Raw genomic sequence first — 26,359 nt, 5'->3', positions numbered from 1 at the left:
AATAGAATTGATCTAGATCCAGAATTTTTCCTATTCTTTAATTCTAGAATTGTGATGTTGATGGTTTTTACCTGTAGTGTCTTGGAATGAAGTATTTATTAAGCAAAAATAAATTTCAGATCTGTCCCAAAAGTTTTTACTTCTGAGTTAATGAAACTTTTCGTTATGACATACCTATTGTGTTATATTAGTGTTATATTACGAGGACCAAAATTTTCCTCTAAATAATGGGATTTCTGTTTAATGTTTCTTTTGCATGATCAACATGAGTTCACAGGATTTGGATTTCCATGATTGGACTAATTGAGGTAGAAAAATAAATATTCCAAGGCTGCAATATTGGGTCTTGAAATAATTCAATATATATTTCTTCATGTACTTACAAGTTTTGATGAACTACATTTAATTTTTGGTGAAAATACCCCAGAATGCAAATTAATCAAAAGAAGTCAGTATTGCTTCTCCAAATGGTTAGTAATTCACAGCCTTTAAATTTTTTTTTTAAGTCCCTCCTATTGCTTTGATACATATTCTCCCTGAACCTTTGCTTTTTCTTGATTTTTTTATAGTCAGGTCCTCTTGGTACTTCATCCTTTCCTTACTACAGTTCCTCCCATCTTCTTAATAGTATCAGAGGTTCAGTCCTTTGCTTACTGTGTTTTGTGTTTTTCTTTTTTTTTTTTTTTATTGGGGAAGGGGAACAGGACTTTATTGGGGAACAGTGTGTACTTCCAGGACTTTTTTCCAAGTCAAGTTGTTGTCCTTTCAGTCTTAGTTGTGGAGGGCGCAGCTCAGCTCCAGGTCCAGTTGCCATTGCTAGTTGCAGCCGGCAGAGCCCACCATCCCTTGCGATGGAGTCGAACTGGCAACCTTGTGGTTGAGAGCCCACTGGCCCATGTGGGAATCGAACCGGCAGCCTTCGGAGTTAGGAGCACGGAGCTCTAACCGCCTGAGCCACCGGGCCAGCCCTGTGTTTTTCAATCTTATTACCTTTGGAAAATTTTCTTGTACTTTTCTGCATCATCACTCACAAATCTGCATCTTAAGCATTGGCCTTCAATTTGAATCCACCATCTCTCTCTTTGGTGTCTTTACATGAGTGTCCTCCATTTGAGTCTGATATAATGTGTCTAAAATGTAACTTATTATCTTCATTGAAAACCAGCTTCCCATCAGAGACTTATCTTGAAGTCTCATCTGGGTCTGAAAACGACTTCATCTTTTATCTTTTCACCACCTAGAATGTAGGTATTTACTGAATTCTACAAAATTCTTCCTTCAAATTGCAGTCTGCTCTCCCTATCCTTCCTATCCAGTTTTTTTGAGTTTGTACCACCGCTGGGTTCAAACCTTCATTGTTCCTGGCATGGATTTAGTGATATTTTTACCTTCAAATTTGTTTCTTTTCCAGTCTGTTCTATTCAGTGTGGACCGATTACTCATCCTGAGTTTCCCTTTAGCTCGCTTTAATAGTTTTTCCTTTGCTTATCTGATAAAGTCCAAACTCCACTTTCTAGTGTTTAGATGTCCATCTTGTCCCTATCCTTTGATATTTAAAATTCAGTAATCACCTATTAAACTGTTGCGGTGCTCTAGCAAATCTTTTGTTGGAATTTTTAAAATACTGTAAACTGTTTATGAAATTATAAAACGCATTTTATGTTTCCTTTCAAATTTCATTTGCTGATAAAAAGTTTCTGATGTCAAAGTGATGTTAGACCTATTTTTTATTAAAAATGGTATTACTTGGTGTTGCATGAACTGAGTCAAATGAGAAAACAGATTCTTTTTGAATCAAATGATGTATAAAGTTATTAGCTATTCCATTTGTGTTCGTGAAAAACAAAGTCCAATTTAACAATATTTTATACAATATTCATGAATCTAGAAATGCCACTTTTCTTTGATTTTAAGATGTACATTTTCCACATTTTAATGTTTCTGAAATTAAGGCACAGTTTTCATACAGTTCATGTTAAAAGCGACTTGTTTACCACTAAGCAGAATATCAAGTGGCGTATACTGATAGCAGTCTGCCTGCAAAGTGTGTGATCTTGGTTGTATAGAACCTTTCAGTCTTAGTATCCCTTAAAACTCTCACAAATTATTGAGGATCCCATAGATCTTTGATTTTTGTGGGTTATTGATTTTTACTGTATTAAAAATTAAAAATAAGAAGTCATAACAAACAAGCACAAATTCAGTTACCTGTCAGAACAGTGCTATCACACTACATGTAGCCTGTAGAAAACTGCTCTGTACACTCATGAGAGAATAAGAGTGGAAAAGGCAAATAACGTCTTAGTGTTATTATGAAAAGTTTTTTCATTACTAACGCTTTGAATGGGTTCAATTACCCTTGCCCTAAACCTGTGGTGAAGGTATCTGTTCATCTATTATCTCTTTTGTTGGGATTATTTACGTTGGTTTTATGGCTGGTGTTTAAATTTTAAGTTGAATTTGGCTTCTTCATCATTTCAGGTGTCTTCTAGTATTTGCTATATTTGTATGAAAATTGTATATTGTAAATGTAGGAGATTCCCTGTCATATGCCAGAGATTGTCGAAACAGTAGAACATGCAGTGGAGACGGAGACTAAGTCAGCATTCATAGAATAGATTTTAGAATTTTTCAAAGCTAGGAGAGGTCTGTGTGACTAATTTATGTCTTATGAAAGATCGTCACTTGGGAGCTGAAACATCTGATCCATCTGTCAAAATTATGAATTTAAGTAAGATTCAGAAAACATCTTTAGGCTCAGGAATAGCAAAGAAGGAAGTAGTATGTTAATGTATAATGTATGGATAAAATTATGCATTGCCATTTAATTTTAAATGGCCTTATGTATATTCATTGTAAGATTCCTTTCCTCCGTACGTTGTTATTCCTTAGATTGACTCTTAGCATCAAGGCAATACAGTACTAGTTAAAGTATATAAACTGTGAAACATTTTAAAATTGGTAAATTGTTCCAGTGTGTTGAATAGTGTCATACTATTATTTTGGTTTGTCTTTTTCTTCTTCAAAACCGCATTGATGAAACTATATAGATCGTATTTTAGAGCATTTTATCCCCTAATATGTTTTATTGCCTTAACTTTCAAAATCTTTTGTATTTTATACCAAGGTGAATTATTTTAAAGGAAACTATTTTTCATTGTTCATTTGAATGAAGGGAATAAATAATGAATATGGACTATTTGTGTCCCATCTGTCCATAATGGTTTTGAAATATATAAACAGACATTTACAAGGTGTGATCAAACAATATGGTGAATGTTTAAATTAAAAAAAAATTACTATAGTAAAAGACACATTGCCACTAATCCTTTTTTTTTTTTTTTTTATAAAAGATTTTACTGGGGTAGGAGAACTTTATTGGGGAACAGTGTGTACTTCCAGGACTTTTTTCCAAGTCAAGTTGTTGTCCTTTCAGTCTTAGTTGTGGAGGGCGCAGCTCAGCTCCAGGTCCAGTTGCTGTTGCTAGTTGCAGGGGGCGCAGCCCACCATTCCTTCTGGGAGTCGAAACTGGCAACCTTGTGGTTGAGAGGATGCGCTCCAACCAATTGAGCCATCTGGGAGCTCAGCGACGGCTCAGCTCAAGGTGCGGTGTTCAATCTTAGTTGTAGGGGGCCGAGCCGACCATCCCTTGTAGGACTCGAGGAATCGAACTGGCAACCTTGTGGTTGACAGCCCACTGACCGACGGGGGAATCAAACCAGCAGCCTTCAGTGTTAGGAGCACGGAGCTCCAACCACCTGAGCCACCGGGCCGGCCTGCCACTAATCCATCTTGGTGAAATACTCCCCCTCACTTCAAACACTTCTGAAGTGTGTTTTTGTTCTTGCCACTTCTGAAGCAGTTCTGGAAGTCCTCTTTCGTGAGTGTCTCTAGTGGCACTGTCACGGTTGCCTCGATGTCCTGAATCATTTTGATTTGGGGGAAGGGCCAGAGTTGCACGGCACTAGATCCGGTGAATAAGGTGGATGAGGACACACCATAATGTTTTTATTTGACAGAAATTGCCATATACCAGAAGCGATGTGTGACATGGAGCATTGTCATGATGGAGTATGATTTACGGCACACTTTGAAATACACCTTCTCTCAACTGTAGCTCACACCCAACTAACTGCACTGAACAAGTTGAAACTTGTCACACACTATTACTAAGGTTGGATGTGCCGCCTCCCATGTTGAGGATCCCTGCCTTTCTCTTGGATGGCATTCGGCAGCAGCATTCACCATATTTTGTGATCAAAACAGAAAGGTTTCAAGTCACACATCACTTCTGGTATATGGCAATTTCTGTCAAATAAAAACATTACAGTGTGTCCTCATTCACTTTATTCACTGGATCTGGCACCGTAAGAATTCTGGCTCTTCCCCAAAGTCAAAATGACCATGAAATGAAAACATTTTGAATCGATTCAGGACATCAAGTCACCCACAACAGCACAACTAAAGACTTTCATGAAAGAGCACTTCCAGAAATGCTTCAGAAAGTGGCAAGAATGATGGGATAAGTGTGTATGAAGTGAGGGCGAGTATTTTGAGGGGTATTAATGGCAATATGTTTTACTGTAATAATTTTTTTAATTTAAACATTCACTGTAATTTTTGATCACACTTGTGTATTTGTGGAAATGACGACTGATTTCCCCTTAAATATAAAGTAAAAGCTGTGAAAAGAAAATTTTAAATAATAAGTAGTTGCTTTGGCCATCTCACAAGGTGGTTGTGTGAAGGAAAGTATATTAAATATAGTATCATTTCAGTGAATATTGAATGAATAAATATTGAAATGTTTTTATCCAATAAATATTTGAGAACCTATTGTATGCCATGTACTGTTTAAGATTTGCAAGTTGTAAGGTGTATAACCTTAACTATAAAATTTTGACATGTATTATCTCATCAATTTTCAATGCTTAATAGATGATAAGCAGTGATATCTGCATGGATTCACAAAAGTAAGCAATACAGATTTGAAAGATGCATTTATGAGGAAATAGAATATTCTGAATCCTGACGAATAGCAATTAGGATACAAAAAGAGAGGTAAAATGATTTTGGCAGGGAGAATGGAATGAGGAAAAGCAAAGTAGTTGACTTCACAGAAGATTCGAATTGAAGAAACAACTAGGAAAATAATTTGAAGATCAGGGCCAAATTGTAGTATCAGACTGAGAAATGTGTGGTATGTCTAGGGAGTGGTTGGGTAAACTAAATAGCATAGTAGTTGTGCCATTTACCAGCTTTACAAATATTTCTCAAGGTAGATTAAAGGGCCTTTGTGCATGTACGAAATTAATTTTAATAATTAGCTGAAACAACAGAATAATCTCCATAGAGATTGAACCTGTTTATATTTCTACCTGCAGTTTATAAGAGCACCAGTTTTCCCAAACCCTTATCAGTATTGGATTGTGTCAGTCATAATCTTTGCCTGATTGGCCAAAAATTGGTCTTTGGTTTAATTTGCATTTATGTGTTTTTGAGTTTCATGTATTTATTAGGTTTGTTTTTTTTAAATGTAAATTATCTGTTCATATTTTGGCCCATTTTATGATTTTCTTACAGATCTATAGGCACTCTTTTTATATTTATTTAAGATACCTGTTTTTTGGGGTTTTTTATATGTGACACATTTTTCCCTAGTCTTACTGGGTTTTTTTGTTTGTTTTTGTTTTTAAGATTTTTTTATTGGGGAAGGGGAACAGAACTTTATTGGGGAACAGTGTGTACTTCCAGGATTTTTTCCATGTTAAGTTCAATCTTAGTTGTGGGCGCCGTTCAGCTCCAGGTCCAGTTGCCTTTGTTAGTTGCAGGGGGCACAGCCCACCATTCCTTGTGGGAGTCGAACCGACAACCTTGTGGGAATCGAATGGGCAGCCTTTGGCATTAGGAGCACGGAGCTCCAACCCTCTGAGCCACTGGGCCGTCTTTCTGTTTTTAAATGTTCGTACTACCTTTCTCCTCATGGCTTTGCTTATCATTTAGAAGATTAGTAAGTTTTTTTCCTTTGACTTCAGAATTTTGTGCATTATTTAAGAAATCCTGTAACCCAAAATTGTATTTTAAAACATTGACTGCCCACTCAGATACAAAATGTCTCCTTTATCTTTTTCTATATTTTGATAAATGTGTATGGACTTTCTGTTATATTTCATTTATCTTTCTGTTTCTTGTAATCTTTCTGTTTCTTGTAATCAGAGTGTTTTAATAATCACAGTTTTATAGCATCTTAATAACAGGTAAAGCAAATCGCTTGTTTATTACTTTTCATTTTCAAAAATGTGTTGGATATTGTTGCATTTGGGTTTTTTTTAACTTCTTATTGTGATAAAATATACATAACAGAAAATTTCCATTTTAACTCTTTTTAAGTATAGTTTGTAGTAATAAGTACATTCACTTTCTTGTGCAATTATCACTATCTGTCATCAGAATTTGTCATCCCCAAAGGAACTCTGTACTCATTAAGTAATCTCCATTCCCCCTAACCCTTGCCTCTGGTCAACTCTAATCTACTTTCTGTCTTTGAATTTGTCTGTATTTCATATATGTGGAGTCATACAATTATTTGTCTTTTAGTGTCTGGCTTATTTAACTTACTATAGTGTTTAAGGTTCTTCATGTTGTAGCAAATACTATAACTTCATTTTTATGACCGAATAATATTCTCTTGCATGTACATTCCACATTTTGTTTAACTGGTTATCTGCTGATGGACAATTGACAACTCAGATTCTACATACTGGCTATTGTGACTAATGCTGCTATGAACATGGGTGTACAAATATCTGTTCAGGTTTATAATTTCAGTTCTCTTGGGCATATACCAGAAGTGGAATTGCTGGACCATATGGTGATTTTGTTTAGTATTGTGGAGAATCACCATACAGTGTTCCTCAGCAGCTGCACCATTTTACATTCTTACCAGCAATGCACATGGGTTCCAGTTTTTCCACGTCCTAGCCAATATTTGCAGCTTTCTGGTGTGTGTGAGTGTGTGTGTGTGTGTGTGTGTGTGTTCTCCAAATAGCTAGCCTAATGAGTGTGAAGTGGTATATCATTGTGGTTTTGATTGGCACTTCCCTAATGATTAACAACGTTGAGATCTTTTCATGTGCTTACTGGCCATTTGTGTATCATTTTTGAAAAATGTTTATTTACATCCTTTTCCCATTTTAAAATTAGGTTGATTGTTTTTTGTTGTTGATTTCTTTATTCTGGTTGTTAATCCCTAATTTGTAATTACTTTCTCTGTGGTTTTCTGTTTCGTAGTTTCTATAGTGTCTTTTGTTGCACAAAAGTTTTTAATGTTGATATATTTCAATTTTTCCTTTTTTCCTTTTGTTGCTTGTACTTTTGGTGTTATATCCAAGAAGTTATTGCCAAAACCAGTGTCATGAAGCGTTTATGTCCTATTTTGTCTTTCATAGTTTTAACTCTTGTGTCTAGTTCTTTGATCCCTTTTGAGTTGATTTTTGTATATAGTACAAGATAAAAGATTCAACTTCATTCTTTGCATGTAGGCATCCAGTTTCTCCAGCACCATTTGTTGAAAAGACTGTCCTTTTTCCATTGACTGGCCTTGGCACCTTGGCAAAAAAATCATTTGACAGCATATGTGAGGGTTTATTTCTGAGTTCTCTATTCCGTTCCATTGGTCTCTGTCTGTCTGTATTCCAGTACCATACTGTTTTAATTTCCTTATATTTGTAGTAAGTTTAAAATCAGGAAGTGAGAGTCTTCCAACTTTGTTCTTTTTCCAGATTGTTTTGGCTATTTGGGTTCTCTTGAGATTCCATATGAATTTTAGGATTGATTTTTCTATTTATGCAAAAAATGTCAGTGGAATTTTGATATAGATTGATTGAATTTGTTGGCCTCTTTGGGTTAAGATATTGATATCTTAACAATATTGTGTTTTCCAATCCATGAACACAGGATGTCTTTCCATTTGTTTGTGTCTTTAATTTTTTTCAACAACTTGTTTTCACTGTAAAAAGCTTTTACCTCTTTGGTTAAGTTAATTACTAAATATTTTACTATTTTTGATGCTTTTGTAAATGGAATTGTTTCATTAATTTTCTTTTCAGATACCTCATTGTTAGGGTATAGAAATTCAGTTTTTATGTTGATTGTGTATCCTGCAACTTTGCTGAATTCATTTATCAGGTTTTTTTTCCTGAGTCTGTATAAAAATTTGAGTTTTCTACATATAACATCCTGTTATATGCAGAGATATATTTTTTCTTTTGTTCAATTTGGATTTTTTGGTTTTGTTCAATTTTCTATATAGAACGTCCAAACCGTATTTTATTGAAGTGGCAAAAGCAAGCATTCTGTCTTGTTCTTGATCTTAGGTAAGGAGCTTACAGTCTTTACCACTGAGTATGTTAGCTGTGCAATTTTCATATGTAGTCTTTATTATGTTGAGGTGGTTTCCTTCTATTTCTAGTTTGTTGCACATTTTTATCATGAAAGGGAGTTGAATTTTGTCAAATACTTTTTCTGCACCAAATGAGATGACCGTGTGTTTCCTCCCCCTCAGCTTATTCCATTGGCTTTTATTTTGTGCTGACCCATTCTTGCGGTCCAGGTATAAATCCCACTTGATTATGTGTATAATATACATCATTGTCTTTAATTTTAAACAATTGGTAACTTCCTCTTTCATTTTTCCTTTTCCCACAATTATTCCTAGTATAATTTTCCCTGGAATTGTACAGTTTTATAGACAAATGTGGAAGAATTCACACCTTTCCATTATTGAGTCTGCACTTTAACACGGAATGTCCTCCACGTGTTTGAGTTTCTTTGTTTTTTCAAGTTCTGCGGTGATTTTATTCCTGTTGGTCTTATGTTTTTGTTAAGTTTATTCTTAAGCAGTTTATGTTTTGATTTTTAAATGTATGTGGACATGCCCTAAAGCATTAATACATACCTTTAGAAATTACTGATTTGTTTCCCCAAACACAATTATTGGACTAAAAATAATGTCCCTTTTCCCTGTCTATGTGTTCAGCTCATGTAATTACTTGCTAGCTTTTTACATTAATGGGCTTAATAAAGTTGCGGTAAAGTAGAGGTTATAGGTATGAAAAGTGTCATAAAGAAAAATGTTACCCCAATAAATACAATAATAAAAAAATTCAGTGTATGGTTTCTACTGAATAGGTATCACCTTCATACCATCATAAAGTCAAAAAATCGTAAGTTGAACCATAATAAGTAGGGGATCCTCTGTATTTGTTTACATACATGCGCTTCAGGTGGATGTAGCTTTTATTGTTTATAACTCAGCTCCTGGCAGTGTCTAGTACATAAGTACATAAAAAATATTGAAGTTTTAGCATGGCTTTAAAAAATATGTATACAGTGTCTTCCTTGAGCCATCAAAGAAAACTGAGACTAAAAGTCTAATGGTTTTTTTACTTCTTGTAATAACTTCAATACTAGTCCTAATTTGGATGTTATGTTGTTAGCAGTGGAAAATCATGAAGAGATTTCTGAACAACGATTCGTGTTAAGTGTTCTTAAAAGGAGATTGATTTGAAAACTGTGTGCCAGATAGTTACATATTTTATCAGGAAGCATGTTAGAGGTATTCTCCAGTATGGTCATTTTCAAAGTGTGGTCCCCAGACTAGTGGCATGAGCATTACCTGGGAACTCGTTATCTTTCTATGATGGGAATAGTCCTAGAAAATATTTAACATATTTGATAAATCTTAGTTTTTCTTTACTATTAAAATGTTAGCCTATATAGAGTATTGAAGGTTATTAGAGAAAAATTGCATTGTAAGTAGTGGGTTCATTGAGAAATAAAAACTTGTCTGTATTACACAGGAAAATGGTATGGTTCTAACTTGACAATACCTGGCCTCTTTTAGTTGTCTTGCTGAAGGATTGGATTCTTTAGGACCCAACTTTTCTTGACGATAGTTGATAGTTTCGTTAGAATTAAGTTCTCTATTTTTTATTGTTTGGAAGTAAATAATTTACATGTACAATATGATGGAAGTTATTCATATGGAAATTCCATATGAATTTTAGGATTTTTCTATTTATGCAAAAAAATGTCAGTGGCATTTTGATATAGATTGTATTGGATTTGTAAGCCCCTTTGAGTTAAGATATTGATATCTTAGTATATGGCATAATCACAGATAAGGTGTTATGGTCTATATATTTCCTGGTAGCTTTAACATATTTTTAAATGACAGAAGATGTTACATATTACATGTACATGTTGGCATTAAGCTCTTATAAAAAAGCTTCAAATAGCTAATTGATCATTTAAATTTTGCTCACTAATTTCCTGAGGACCTTTTAGCAAAGTATTTTAATATAAGATTTAAAACATTTCATAATTGGTAGGCTTATATAAAATTGCACATTTTATATATTTATCATCAGTTTAAAACCACTATATGTTTATCAAAAATTTGGCAGAAGTTCAAGTAATGAGCATGTAGGGGTGGTACTTAGAAGGGAAATGTACCATCCCTAAAAAGCTAACTTTTAAATTTAGCTTTAATATTTCTGCTCTTGAAAAATAGAAGCCCCAATAAAGTAGTACCTCATCTATATATGTACATTAAATGAAAATGCTTCTTGTAATATTTAACTATAATTCTGTGGTAACCTGTTGTTTAAATAATTGATCAAATTCCTAGAGTTGTAGAGTATGGACTGTATTCAAGATTATTTGGGTCAAAATTTTTTCAAAGTAGGTGACATCAGTCTTTATGAGTATAGAAAAATCTGAATGTTCCTATGACAAGTTTAGTTTTAACAATGTATTTTATAAACTAACTCAGCCATCTACTAATATGAATTAGTTGCAAAATTAATCACTCTTACTGAATTAAGGGACCTTCTATTACAATTTTCATACTTATAAAAATCATATTTGTAAATATTGTTATGTTATGCTTAAAATTTCATTTGTATATATAGTACTTTTTTGGAGTGTGAAATTGAAAAATAGATCATTTTTATCAAATGGAAGGTAGAATTTTGCATATATACTTTGGGAACATGACAAACATAATTGTAGAATGAAATATAAATAAAATTTTATAATCATTTTTTAAATGTATGAATTCCGTGGTGAGAAAAGGATAGACTTCACTACAGTTTTTCACAAAGCTAAGGTTATGTGTCATTACTTATGTAAAATAGTCTTCTTTGTTCAGCTTCTTAAAGCACTAGGAGAATTGTGTAGTTCCATTGATTGGTTCCATGCAATGGAAATCTGACCTTTAGCAGATATTTGAGAACTTGCCAGCACAGCATGATCAACCAGCTAGACAGTTTTCCCCTTGTTATTTGACAGGCCTTTAGTTGCTTAGTAACATGGCAAAGAAATTTTAAGTTATTTTTCATAATATCAAAAGCTTTCTAAAATATTAAGAACACATTGAAAAATGTTGACAAATGAGGTAGATTATTGTTCCCAAATCATGGATTACAGTTCAGGTAATTTTTAAATATTTACTTACTTTAAAAAATTTAAGAAAATCCTGTTGAGTGAATAATATTTTACTTCGTTATTTAAAGTATTTTTGCCTATGAAATTGTAATAAGGGTTGAAGTATGTTACTTCTTGCCTTGGTCATATTTTTCCTTCTGCGGGTTAAACATTGCAGTTATCTTTTATTTTAGTGTTCTTGTTTAATTGTAATTATCTTTTAGAAGTACAGACTTTTTTTTTTTTTTAGAGAGGTTAAATGTATCACAAAGCAGCTATCCTATTTGGAACTCAAAGCTGGGAGCAGGATGCTGCATGAATGTGTGGTAAAGCCTGTTCTCTGAAGGACAGTATTTTTTAGAGAATGTGAGAAGTTCAGCTGTGTAGTTGTGGGAGTTCAGCATGAACACTCTAAGCTCTGTTTTCTTCAACTTCATCAAATGAGTGTACAGGAAAGGGGAGAAGGAATGCCGTAATGTTTGAGAATCAAGTGATGAATTGATAGTAGCAGCAGTTGCAAGGCTGAATCTTTTCCTGCAGGTGCTGCTATTCCTTAGGGCATTACAGTTGCTTTCCATTGTGTCAGATGTGGAATTTTTAAAAAGATTTTGTTTGGATGAGAGTTTAAGGAATATAATCTTCAGTTTTGTGGTTTTGTAACAATTATGTATGCTGTAGGTTTACACATAAATTTGTTCTTCTAAATAGAAGATTATGATTTGTAGTAAGTGTTGGTATGTGCTTATCTATGGCTTTAAAGAAATAAAAAGGTGTCTTTTTAAAGTCATAGATTCAGTATAAGGAGTTCCGATTCCAAGAATAACTAGCTAAATCAAAACTTTAAAAATCAAGCATTTATGCTACAGTTTTGCTGAATCCACATGAACAAAACTAATGGCAGTATGGACTGCATGATAAGTGAAAGCCAGTTTCATGTTTGTATATAAAAGCTTAAAGAAAACAATATAAATAATTGTTTCTCCAATAATGTTATATTATAGTAAATCTTCATTTTGGTGCTTTCTGATAAAAGTCACATATAAGTCTCTATTAGGTGGGAAAAGTTATGTAATTTAGTAAACTGGTGGCTTTTAAGAATGTATCTATAGCTAAGACACTAAAATGTATAGTTAAAATTCTAATGAATTGTATCTGATCTGTCTATAATACCTGTGATACTACATACTGACACTAAAGTTTTAGTGAAGTCCCTTTATATGAAGAAAAATTATGTTCTTAAGTGAAATTTGGTAAGTAATTACAATCTTACTCATACTGCAACATTTACTCGTTTTCAAAACCAGTGGAGTGGAGTCTTAAGAGGGGATTAGTTTGTAGTAGAGTGGGCAGCAGTAGGGAAAAACGTAGCTAATCAAATTTGCTCTTAAAGCCTTTGGAGAAGGTTAATCTATTGTTTTTCAATTCATCCAACACAGCTGGCTTTTTTTCTTTTAGTGTTGGAATAAACTTTTTTTGTGTGTGTTAGATGAAGTGATTTTCTTGTGCTTATGTCTTTCTTACACTTCTAAATGCTAGAATCACACTCATCTTTGGGCAGGATGCTCACATTATGAGAGCCATAAGGGAGCTGTGAGAAAGAAGCTCTTAGGTGATCTGGTTAGACCTGAGATGTCTAAATTGGAATTTCTAAATCAGAAAATATAATATGCAGATTTAGCTATGCTTTTTAAAATGAAAAAAAAAAAAAGAAACTCCTCACTGAGAAAGTTAAGTAGTTTTCTTAATTATTAATAATTTTAGAGGAATATTTAATATTCAGTTCACATTTTAAAAAATCCAGATATCTTTGTAAAAGTATTCTTTGCAGTCTTTCAGTATTTATTGATAAGCTTTTACTGTGGCTCAGGTTTGGATAGAATCATTTAAGTTTTTATTTTTCTTCATTGATCTGGGATTTATCAGTGTTTATAATTTTGAAATTCTCTAATTTTCATTGCAAAATTTTGTGACTGCCTTCCATTCAGCTTTTAATCTGACTTCAGGTAGAAAAGTTTAAATGTTTGCTAATGTTTGTAAGAATTGCTTCATTTAGATTTCTTAGCATTTCTTTTCTCACACATGCACGTGTGCAGGTACGCATACACATGTGCACGTATGCACGCACACAAGCAAGCAAAGCTGCTGCCATTATCTTATCTCCTAGCAAAGCTGGAAAAAAAGTTCAGCATAAGACAGCTGTGAAAGGCCTTTTTCCCACCAGAAAGAAGTTTAGCTATTTTACTAAATCTTTAAGATTTCCTCTTTTTCAATAGTTGTCAGTGTTTATATAAAATTTTTCTACAACATGAGATTGTGTCTATTTTGTAACACTCTGCTCAGGAAACCCATTCTTCAATACTTTCACATATTAAGCTAGAATATGTCATATTTTTAAAATGTTATTTAACAGAAGTAAATTTATTACATGATTAACATCATATATTTAAGATGGCAAAACACAAATCAAATGACCTATTTTGGTGTTCAGCACCAGACTTGTTAAAGTTCAGACAATTCTGTCACATCAAAATACTGAGTTTTTAACAACAGAGTTGCCTGTTCGATTCCCAATGGGCCAATGAACTCCAATGATCCTCCACAACTAGATTGAAGACAATGAGCTTGCTGAGCTGCCTGTGGGTGACCAGATTGCTCAGTTGGTTAGAGCGCGAGCTCTTAACAACTAGGTTGCCGGTTCAGTTCCCTCATGGGATAGTGGGCTGCGCTCCGCGCAACTAGTTTGAAAACAGTGACTGGACTTGGAGCTGAGCTGCACCCTCCACAACTAGACTGAAGGACAACGATTTGACTTAGAGTTGATGAGTCCTGGAAAAACACTTCCCCAATATTCCCCAGTAAAAATTAAAAAAAAAAGTTCAAAATATTGAAAAGTGCCAAACAAACAAAACAGAAATAGACTCAGAGATATAGGGGGAAAAATAACAACTGATGATTGCTAATGGGAGGGAGGCTAGGGATGAGGGAGAAGGTAAAGGAATTAGAAAGTACAAATTAGTAGCCACAATATAGTCACGGGGATATGAAATACAGTTTGAGGAATATAATCAATAATGTTGTAAAGATTATGTAGGGTGCCAGATGGACACTGGGCTTACTAGGGTTACCAATTTCTAGGGTTACCAGTTTCCAGTAGACAAGTGTGTTGCACATAATAAGACCTCAATAAATATTTGTTAAATATTAACGAAATAAAGAAGTTGAGAGGAGCAAGTATACAAAAAAAAGATCAGTTTCATTTTAGACATGCTAAATATATATATAGGGAATAGTACAGGTAAGAGACTGAACTAGGTCAGCGATCAGTAAACATTTTCTGAAAAGGATCAAGTAGTGAACATTTTATGTTTTGTGGGTCTTACAGACTATGTCAGAATTGCTTAACTCTGCTATCAAAGTGAGAAAGCATCGTGGACAATGTGTAAATTAATCAGTGTGGCTGTGTTTCAGTAAAAGTTTATATACAAAAACAAGTTACTGGTTTGTGGGCTATATTTTTCTGACTCCCGGCCTAGATAATGGAGAGCTATAAATGTGAGACTTTGAAGCGTGATCTTGATTCCAGAAGGTAGTCATGATATTTTACATTAATAAAGTGAGAAAATGAAAATGTTCTAAGAAAATCAGTTTGGCAGTAGTAGGTAAGCTGGAGAACAAAGTGATTGGCGGCAAAGAGAATAGTTTGAAACATTTAGGCTTGTATAGGGCTTACTCTGTGTGAGGCACCGTATTGAATTCTTTGTTAATTCAGTTAATTCTCACAAAAACCATATGAGAGATACTATTATTAACCCCTTTGCACAGATAATAATGAAGGATAGAAAAGTTAAACAATTTACCCAAATTCACACGATTGTTAGGTTGTAGAACAGTGTTTGAACCTAGACTGCTCCTTATCAGTGCTGTTTTACTGCATCTCAGAACACTGTAAGTAAGAGCTGAACTACGATATTGGCAGTGAAAGGTACAGGACAGTAATGAGGAATGTGAATGAAGTAGAGATTGATTGTGAAGACAAACTAAAATGTAACGGAGAATGATTAGGGGGGAAAAATTCCCAAGGCATGCACCCGGAAAAGTGGAAATATTCTTTATGATACATAAGGAATGTGAGAAAGAGAGCTCGTTATGGAAAGATGATGTGTTTTGTACATTGAGATGAGGATGAAACCCTATTGCATGGAGCTATATCACTGAAAATAAACAAGGAAAGGTTGGATGAGAGTATATCTAAAGATGCAAATCTGGGAGTCGTTAGCATTATTTCAGCATATTTTGAGCACCTGCTTTATTCAAGACTTTGGATGGGAAGTGACAAAATATAAAGATAATAGTTTAAGCAATATGAGTGTGATTTCTCTGAAGGACTGGATATAGACAGAGAATTTTGGAATATCAAGGTCTTATGTAGGAATATACCTTTATAAGTAGAGATAGGAAATGAGATCATTAAATAGCAGATGGGGAACCAGCAGAATCCAGGGTTCTGAAAACCTAAAACGGAATATTTTTAAAGTAGGAAATGATTGTTACAAGTATTCTTCCAAAAATTTGAAAATCAAAACACTTTAAACGTAAGTATCTTAGGAATTGAGTAGTATACCCTTGCAATGGAACACTGGTAAGCCTTTTAAAATGGTTAGTTGATAAGATGAAGATACTCTTAGTGATTAGATAATTGAATCTAATGATTTTACTCTGAGAAAACAAAAGAAGAACAATTAGAAATCCCTCAAGCCCAAAAGTTAAAGGACAGATCCACATTCCAAGTAAACAAACTAAAAATGTGGCATGATTTTGAGCAGGTGGTATGAAAAATAAATTAATTTCAACCTGATACCTGAACCGTCTTTAAATGGGATATAGGAGCTAACAGTGGTTTCAATGTGATGATTGACCCAACCTGCCTTGCTGAAAGTTGTGATGATTGAACTACCTAGACTGCCTGGCTGAAAGTTCACTATTTTAAGACCTGAAAATGCTTGGAATTGTTTCAGATTGGAAAACATGGCTTATTCTCTTGGGCCTCAAAAGAGGTGATATTGTCTGATCAATGCACTCTGGGGAGAGTATTATAAAAATATGTAATTTTTAAGGTAATATAAAAAGGTATATAAAATAAGAATTCTGGTTAACACGTATTAGCCAGAATTTAGTAAGACGAGATAAAAATTGTAATACAATCTATTAAATTACTGGTTTGGGCCCAGTATATTTTTTATCTTTAAAAAGACGGTGTTAAAGGCCAATATGATATATTGGAAAGCTTATTAGAAATGAGGAGTACTGATTTCTAGTCCTGCCTCTGTCATTAACCAGTTTTGTTCCTTTGGAATCTTAATGGTACATGTCTCCAGTGCTTCATATGGCCCTTGGGATTTGCAGTAGTCCCCACATTCACAAATAACCATTAATTTCATACCTCTGCAGTTCCTTCATGAACAGTGTTAACCTTTCTTTACAAAATGTTAGCTTTTGTTAGACTAAGTTGGGATACAAAAAGATGTGCAGATGTGTTGATTTAGGAGAAATCCATTGTTGTGTTGAGATGTGGATAATTTTTGTTCAGTCAAGTTCATTTACCTAGTAATTCTCTCTTCACAAAAGCCATGAAGTACATGTGATTAAATTTGTACCTAGGTGAAATAGCATGTTGTTACATGTCATGGCCTTTTGGGGTCATTTATAAATGGTTAAAATACTTTAAATTAGGAATACCTAGGGCCGACTACTGATTGGTTTCTCAGGTATTCAACAGGGCTTCCAGTCATGCAGAAAGAGGCTGTGAGACCTTTCAATGTTGCCAGAGGATAAGACAGTTTCTTACGTGATCTGTTCTTTTTTTCAAACAATGTTTATTGAGGACCTATTTGTCTTCTAGGTACTATGTTCCTAAGCATCCCAGACACGGTTCCATCCTCTTAGAACTTTCTGTCCATGGTGTTTTTTTTATCTAACAAGGTTTCAGTTACAAGTGGTTCCTCAATGACCATGCTTTTGAAGTGCTAATAATACTTATTAGACTTTAGAGATCTCTGAAATTAATGTGCATACTGGAGGAGAGAGAGAACATAAAAACAAACGTTTAAAAATATGAAATTTCCAAAATATGAAGAGTAGATAAAAATGTAAAAACTAGGCCGGAGTGGTGGCTCAGGGGGTTGGAGCTCCTCCGCGCTCCTAACGCTGAACGCTGCTGGTTTGATTCCCACGTGGGCCAGTGGGCTCTCAACTGCAAGGGATGGCGGGCTGTGCCCCCTGCAACTAACAACAGCAACTGGACCTGGAGCTGAATAGAGCCCTCCACAACTAAGATTGAACTAAGATTGAAAGGACAACGACTTGGAAAAAGTCCTGGAAGTACACACTGTTCCCCAATAAAGTCCTGTTCCCCTTCCCCAATAAAATCTTAAAAAAAAAAAATGTAAAAACTAGATAAATTGATATCCCACCGTATATACTTATACAGTATAGTTTCAATTTTGGTTAGATGGATTCCTGATGTTTAATATTACCGTGACTGTATCAACTTTTTGGTTGCCTGCTTAATATATGTTAACTTACTTTCTTGGAAAATATTTTTCTTGGAGTTAATAATTGTCTTGCATTTCTTCCCTTTATTTAACTTTCTATGTACTTGCCACTGATTTAATCAGATGATCCCCAAGTTCTATAAGATCCTTTCAGTACATTCAGGTATGTATATTAGGTATCCTGTCAATTTTATCTTTATGTAACCTTTCCTGGGGTTTGGACATTCTAGATCTCATATGGTCTTGTTTTGCCAACATCCTGGTAATTCCCTTGCCTCTTTCATTGAACACTTTTCCTGGATTCCATGTCTTGGTTTATTCTCGTGTATCGGTGGAATATATCCTCTAGTAATTTCTTTAAAACGGACTGCCTGTTTGGACATTTTTAGATGCTTGTTCATCTGAAAGTATTTGTATTTCGCCCTCAAAGTTTACTCCTATCTGACTGATTCTAGAATTCTGAATTAGAGATTGGAAATGATTTTCCCTGAAGATTTTGAAAGCGTTGATCTAATAGATTCTGGTGTTGCTTTTGAAAAGTCATGTCTTTCTGCTTTTTGATCTTTTATATGAAAGAATCATGTGGGATTTTGTCTTTTGTTTGTGCTTGGAAAATTCACAATGCCATTCCTAGATGTACATCTCTTTTCATCCATGTGTTTAACTCTTGAGTTGCTTTTCAGTCTGGGAACTTGAGTTTTGGTTCTGGGAAATTGTTTTGAATTGTTTCTTCAATTCTCTCTTTTTTTGTATTTTTCTCTTTTCTGGATCTTTTGTATTGGGATGTGGGACCATGCTAGACTCTTTTTACTTTATTTTTTCTCTTTTATATTATTTTTGTTCTCGTTAGTGTGAAAATTTTTTAACTTATATTCTAAACTTTCTATTGCATTTTTCATTTCTGCTATTAAAGTTTAACTTCATAAAAACTTTTTTGTTTTCCAAATGGTTAATTTTTGATGGCCTCTTTTTCTGATTTGTTTCTCTAATTGAGAACATTTTTAATTTTTTGCTGTCTTCAGAGTCTTTTCTTTGAAGTCACTTTTTCTCTTTGTGTTATTTTGTCTCTATGTTTTATATTTGATGTTTTCCTTACATGAAATACCTGATGATTCTGACTACTCATACTTAATAGCATAACATTTAAAAAGCACATTGGGAGCTCTGAAGTTGTGAACGGGGTACTGTTTAGAGATGAGGCCATTTCCTTAGGGAACTCCTAATGTCTGCGTATTTAGGTGTCTTTTATCTTAAACTGGTCAGGTTTCCTAGAGAAATCTACTAGTCCTTTTCCTGGCTCTCAAAATTGTACCCATTGAAGTAAAAATAGACTGGGGTGGGAGGATTGGGTTGGTTCTCAACATATTTCATCATGTAAACTCGCACTTGATTCTCCTGTTCAGTAGTAATCTCTGCCTTCAACTTGCTTTAATATGATCCCTGATCCACAGATAATCTTTTTTCTAGGGGAAAACACTTAGCTTTGCTAGGAAAATGGGAGAGGAGGCAGTTGCAAGGCTAGAACCAGGAAGAGATCTGTGAATCTAGCTGCTGCTTAAATAGACTAACCTCAATTTTCCTATTCTACTTGCCCCTCAACTAATTTTTGAATCTTCGGGGCTTCTCTGTTGTAAATTGGAGTGTTTATCAGCTTGCCCAAATTCTGGCTTTAATTTAAGCTTTTTTTATTTCACAAAGTCGGCTACTACTGCTATTGTTTTTATTAGTTTATTCTGCCCATTTTTCCAATCTTTTGAAGTCTTTTGGATCTTCATCTTATCAGCCAACATGTTAAAGTCATTCTCTTAAAGTTGAATACTGTTAAGTCATCTGAATATCTTGATTAAAGTGTAAGGATGGAGCCCTGTGGATTATTTTGAAAATATTCAAAATCAGTTTTTAGTTCTTGGTTAATACTGTAAATTATGCTTGTTTATCCAGTATGAGTACCTAGTATGCTGTATTATTGAGTTTAAATTTTTAGTTTATTCCTAAAAATATTTTCAGGGTCTTTCCCCACCATATTTTAGTTAAAAAAAATCTAATGTATTAGTTACACTAGTGTACCAAAAAAGACGAAATTTATTGATAAATACAAAGTTTAGGATTACTTGTAGTGAAATAAAATTTGCTCCTGGTGTAACCTTTTTCTTTTGTAGTGCTTACAAACCATCTTGCAAATAACAGTTTTTGAACTTTGGATATAGATCAACATTAATGGATTGGACTGTCAAGAGCCTTCTAAATTCGAAGGGTCTATGTTTCTTTGATATATAATTTTCTAAAAAATGTTCCCTCTATTTCCAAAACCAGTGAGTGCATTTTAGAAATTGTTTCCATTCTTGGGATGTTTTACAGTAGATTGCATTAGAGATGCATGCCTAATTCGGGCTTGTGATTATTTAGGCTATGGAGACAAAAACTAATTGAAAAAGTGGCTGGGTATTCTCTTACTGTCTTCTTGAAATGAAATTTCAGCTTCATTTACTTTTTAACTTCATTTACTTTTTAACTATGTTTCTTCTACCTTTTCCAGTTTTCTACTCAGTTCTCCTTGGTGGAGAAGATGGATGCAAAAGAGGAGGTGTGAGTAGTTCTTTATTCTCTCTGCATCTGTTAACATTACATCATCTTTCCCATGCGGTATTCTTGTTTCTTCTTAGTTCATCCTCTTACATTTATGAAGCCAGTGGGCCTGTTTGGTTTTCTTTTGTGTTATTTATAAAATTTAGTTTATTCTGACAATATTCTTACAAGGTTTATGATACTGATTTGTAAACATTCTTTCCCTTCTTCCATTATCTATATATGTCCTTTTAAAATCTGACATCAGAAAACTATGTAGTCATAATATTTCACTCACTCGTCACCTTCATTTATTCAGTCCACTCACATTTATTAAGTTCCTCAAGTGTATCAGGTCCTGGGAAATAAAATATTGGTAAGATACTACTTTTACCATTAGAGTTCATACCTTTATAGGGAATATCTACTCCCTGTCTACATCTGTTTAAATAAAAACTATAATTTTTGCTTTCTTGGTCTTCCATCTACTTCACTGACTAGTAATTCCTTTTGGAATATGTGATTTTATAAAAGTAGAGTCAGGTTTGAGTTCTGGCTCTGCCAAATGTTAACTATGCCATGTTGGATAAGTCAGTCTTTCTGGGTCTTAAGAGTTCCCACCTATTAAATGTACTTAATATCTACTTTGTAGAGTTTTATTGAGGGAATTTAGATGTTAAAAGTGAATTGAGAGAATGTACGTACTTGTATAAACTTATTAAATTTCAAAAGCTGTATGCTATTTTATAAGGGTTGCTATCTAAATATTCATTGCAATTCTTTTGAAATACGATTGATACCTCCTTGGGAGCAGACCTGTATCATATTTATCCTTATCTGTTGCAACCGGTAAATATCAGTGACTTATATTTTTGGATTGAATTTCCTAAAAAATGGACTTAAAACAAGTGTTAACATAGTTGATATTTCTTTTTATTTTTACTGCTATGTATTGCCTCTGTGTCACTTTAGAATTTAATGTAAGAAAACATTTTCTGTGTGACCAATTTCTGTTACATATTTGTAAGTATTATTACTTCTGATTATGCCCCTCCTCAAATAACCATGTTATCTTATCACCCTTGAGTTCCTGGATTTCTGGATGCTTTGCATCTCTGCTACTCAGTTATCCTTCTTTATCTGTTTCTGAAAGATAAATTATACAGACACAATGCTGTATTCTAATGACAGATTCCATTTTTGTTTTTTTATATGAAGAGATTATTTTTACCTCTATTAAAATATTAAATATATCTTAAAAGTTAGTGTGGTTTAGACATTGGATTATAATAAACCAAGCTGAAAAACATTATTAGTATGTTTGTTCTCTCTTTTTCTCTCTGTTTTTAGATGAGATTGACCAGTTTCTCTGATGGTTCTTTTAAAAATTAAATTTGCTGGGGTTTTTTGTTTTTTTTTGTTTAATAATTGCATTATATGTTTCCTTCCTCTTTCTGACATTTCAGTACAAAGCAGTTTTTATCATGATGACAAATTTTGAGCTGAACATTTTCTCTAAATATGAAATACATCATAATTTTAGGAGAAGGAAAAAAAGAAAGTGAAGCCAACATGTGTCACTTTACCAAGTCCTTTTGTTACCGTGTTTAATTTTTACAGCCCTCTGAAATATTAATTACTACCTCTATTTTACTGATGTGAAAACTGAGGCTCAAAGAAATTTTATCATTCTTCGTCTCTATTCTAAATCCAAAGAATATGCTCTTTGTACTGTACTACATGACCTGGAAGGTAATGATATGGAACATTGAATACCATTCCATAATATCTTCCATGGAATTACTTATATAACTTTCTCATCTGAATTTAAGGCACTTTCAGTGTCCATCTTAGATTATAAATAATGATTTTCAGTGCTCTTTATTCATTACTGGTCTTGCTAAGTTGACACTTATCTAGAATGTACTTTGGAAGCATATTTCTGAAGTTTTAAAAAGTTCATACAGTTCAGATTAGAGTAATAGGACAATTATATTAGCCTGGGGCAGTCAGTTGTGTCCTGGTGACACTTAATATTACCAGCTCTCTGACACTGACCTGTTTCCTTTAAAAAGTTAAAGCAGGGCTCCAGAGATTGGTTTGTCCATCTTCCTTTCTCTTGGTAGTTCTTTAGGTTACAAACATTATTTTATTCCTATTTTTAATCATTGTAATACAATTTTATCTTATGCTTCTCTTCTATAATGAGACCAGAATGAGCGTGTTATGTTTTAGGAACAGGAAGAAGATCATGGTACCTATCTGGAGAGGAAGGGACTAGGGGTTATAACAAGATCAGAAGAGTACCAGAAACAGGTCTTCAAAGCCTTGTCAACCAGCCTCAGTTCAGATTTCATCTAGACTGGGAAGTTAATAGAAAGCTTGAAGGTAAACGGGATGGTTTGATACCGTTTTGTTTGAAATTTTAGTATCTTATTCCACAACAAATGGAAGACTAAAATGTACCCAATTAAATTGCTAACATGTAAATTGAGTGGTGACAATACAATAGAAAACTAGCTTATAGTGTGGTCACTGTGTGATTATAGCTACAGAGAATCTTGTCAGCTTACATCTGGGGCTATTGAAAGCTATTTTATACTCTGGAGCAACATGACAGGGAATTAAGTCCTGAAATCTTGGAGTTATCACATCCACTTTCTCCATCCTGATGGAAATAGGTCATTAAGATATTCGTAAAACATTCTTTTCAGAATAGTTTTATACAGTCACAATTTTACTTATTTACTCAGTATTAAAGATGAGACCACTTGTTTGTTTTTTTTTAACTTTTACTTAAGTGTGTTTTCCAGGACTCAACCAGCTCCATGTCAAGTAGTTATGGAGGGCACAGCTCACAGTGGCCCATGTGGGGATCAAACCGGCAACCTTGTTGTTAAGAGCACTGTGCTCTAACCAGCTGAGCTAAGCGGCCCCCCCCCCCCCCGCCCCAAACCATTTTTTAAAAGACAAGAGGAAGGAAAGTATATTTTAACAAAAATGTATTCAAAGTATTCTTTGAATCTACCCAGTCATTTCTTTCTCATTGATTATTTTAATGGTAATGCATTACTAGGGTTTATTTATTTATTTATTTATTTAATTAAGGATTCTAGGTTAGTAGTATTTTTAAATCAATTAGTTTTATTTTCATTTGTTTCTTGAGAAACTTCGTCTATCCCAGATGTTATTGAGATAGACGTTATTGATAGATGTTATTGAGATAGATGTTATTGATAGCCTTTTCTCCTCTGTTAGGAGAGGGGGAAAAGCTAATTTTAGAGGATAGTACTTTTTATATATTCTCATTTTGTTACGGTGCTAGTTTTACCTGAGCTGTAAAGAAATTATTTGAATTTACTGTAAAAAAAGGATTACATAGCTATTCAATATAGGAAAATATGAAGTGTGTTACAGATTTTCTCATTAGTAACTATGAATATTATTTCTTAATCCAGATGTTAAATTCCATTAGTTGAGGACTTGTTTACATAAATAACACATGTACCTTAACAAGCATATCAAATGAAAAGCTTTCAGCATCAATGATTAGTTTTTTATTCCTCAATGTAATTATGATTTATGGCTCTGTGGTTGTATAGCATCATCTGTCTTAAAAATGAAGCTCGCTTATGATGTTTCTACATTAATACAATGAATTTAGAGATATCCTGTAAATACATAGAAAGGTTTTCTCTGAGAAATTGACCACTGCACTTGTAGATAATTTCTTTAAAGTTCATTTATTGAAATCTTGAGGCTAAGGAAAAATAGGAAAATTTGTTTAATTAAAAAAGGATATGTTTCAAGACAAATATAATTACATAATCTTGAATATTATAGAAATATTTTTATTCATCATTACTAGCAGTTTTCCAAACTTGAAAATAATGTACATCTTGATTTAATAAGTTACATCAACGCATTTTTTTGTCATTGTTCTGCATAATTTTCTTGTGTTACATATACAATATTGTTGTGTAAAGAAGACAGATTATATTCAAGTCCTAGATTTAATCATTCATTTTTATGTGATGAAATGAGAAAATTCATGAAACAGTCAACACAGTTTTAGGGAAATTATAGGCATTCCACACTGATTTTGTTTTTTTCTTTAGAACAATGTATTGGACGTGGATTTTAATGCCTCTATTCTGATAAATGTTGACCTGGCTGATTTTTAAAAATCTTTTAGTTTTGGCAGACTTTTACAACATCCTTTTCACACCCCTCTGACTTCTACCATTATATAGTAATTTAAATCATTCTTATCTGTCTCACTATAAGTTTAGCTAGTGAGACCTAGGAAATGGTTTAAAGGGAGAATAACCGATATGAAGAGAAATGTAAGAATAATTGTCTAGAGGTAATTTCCCATTAACTTTTGTATGTTTAAAAAAACTTTAGTGTTATTTTTAAAGTGCTGTGTATGTTTACTCTTGGGAATTTTAGGAAAACAAAGAAAAATTAGTACACCACTCTCGGATAATTTTCATTAGCATTTTTGCAAATTGCTTTTCTAGTTTTATATATTTTATAGTAGAATTGTAGAATAATAGAACAGAAATGAAAAGTTGTAGGTCCTGTGTTGGGCTGACTGAGCGGTCAAGCCAGAAAATGAGAGAATGAGCTGGAAAGATAGGAGGTGGTGTTCCAGGAGTGATGTATTTGAGGTTACAGAAAAGTATAACCAGGAGAGGGGAAGGGAGTGGTTGATGATCAAGGAGGGACAATTGTTTTTGCAGTGAGGAATAAAGAGTGACATAATCCAACTTTAAGCCCAATAGTATAAAGGGATATGGCAGGGAAAACAGTCATAATTTAAGAGGATGCCAGCAAAAAACAATGTCTTTGAAGAAGAGCTGTATTTCATTTAAACGAAGAAGGTAAAGGATACAAAATTCAGAGAAGTTGAAGATATGGTAGATTTTTGCTGGTATTATTTCAGAGATCATTGTGGTATGTTTTCAAGAGTTAAATTTTAAAATGTTATAGGTCAGAATAGCCAGTGTTCAAGAATAGCCAAAAAAAGTATTATGTGTTCATAATTTCCTTTGCTAGAATTGGAACTCTTTTTGTATTGGCATCATTTTTCAAAGATACGTGTAATTGTGGCACTACATATCAGTCTCAGCAATAGGAGTTGATACAGCAAAGGGTTTTTATATTTTGTCAAAAGAAGAAACAGCAAGAAAATTTTGAATGGAGAACTAGGGGGTGGAGAGAATCTGAGTATTGGGTAGCTAAATAGCTCAGTAGATAGGTAGTTTTAATTAAAAGTTAACACAGGCTCATAAATCTCCTGTATAAAAATGGTATCACTAGGAAGTGTAGTAGAAGGCATCCTAGACCCATCAGTTTTAATCCCAACCTTTACTATGTGAAGAACCTTTGGAATTTAACTTCTATGATACCAGTTTTCTCATATGTTAAAATAATACCCATCCTTTTTTCTTCATAAGGTTATGTTGAAAATAGGATGAAACCAAATACTTGAAAACTCTTGGTATATTGCAAATTAAATGTATTATGCATTTATAAAGTTTCCATTGAGTATTAAACACAATGGGAAATGAATCAGTAAATAATGAATCAGTTATTTTGTGTAATCAAACGATAAACAATAAAATTTCTAACTACAGATGGCCTTTGAACAACATGGATTTGAACTGCTCATGTCTACTTATACATGGATTTTTTTCAATAGATACTATAAATGTGTTTTCTTACGATTGTCTTAACTTTTTGTCCTCTAG

General features: G+C 33.6%; 1 protein-coding gene across 9 annotated transcripts in view; it reads left to right on the top strand.

The window, feature by feature from the left end:
* Positions 1–26,359, top strand: part of JMJD1C (jumonji domain containing 1C) — a 267,004-nt gene that overhangs the window by 47,407 nt on the left and 193,238 nt on the right. The window contains exon 2 of one of the 9 annotated variants that reach the window (XM_081074656.1): positions 20,575–20,624. The exons of the other annotated variants lie outside the window; for them this stretch is intronic. Within the exon in view, the coding sequence (XP_080930782.1) occupies positions 20,575–20,624 (50 nt within the window). The remainder of the gene's footprint in view (positions 1–20,574; positions 20,625–26,359) is intronic. 9 annotated transcript variants of the gene reach the window in all.

This window comes from Rhinolophus hipposideros (assembly GCF_964194185.1).
Source record: "Rhinolophus hipposideros genome assembly, chromosome: 15".
NCBI classification, from domain to species: Eukaryota; Metazoa; Chordata; class Mammalia; order Chiroptera; family Rhinolophidae; genus Rhinolophus; species Rhinolophus hipposideros.
This window is presented reverse-complemented; position numbering and strand designations above follow the sequence as displayed.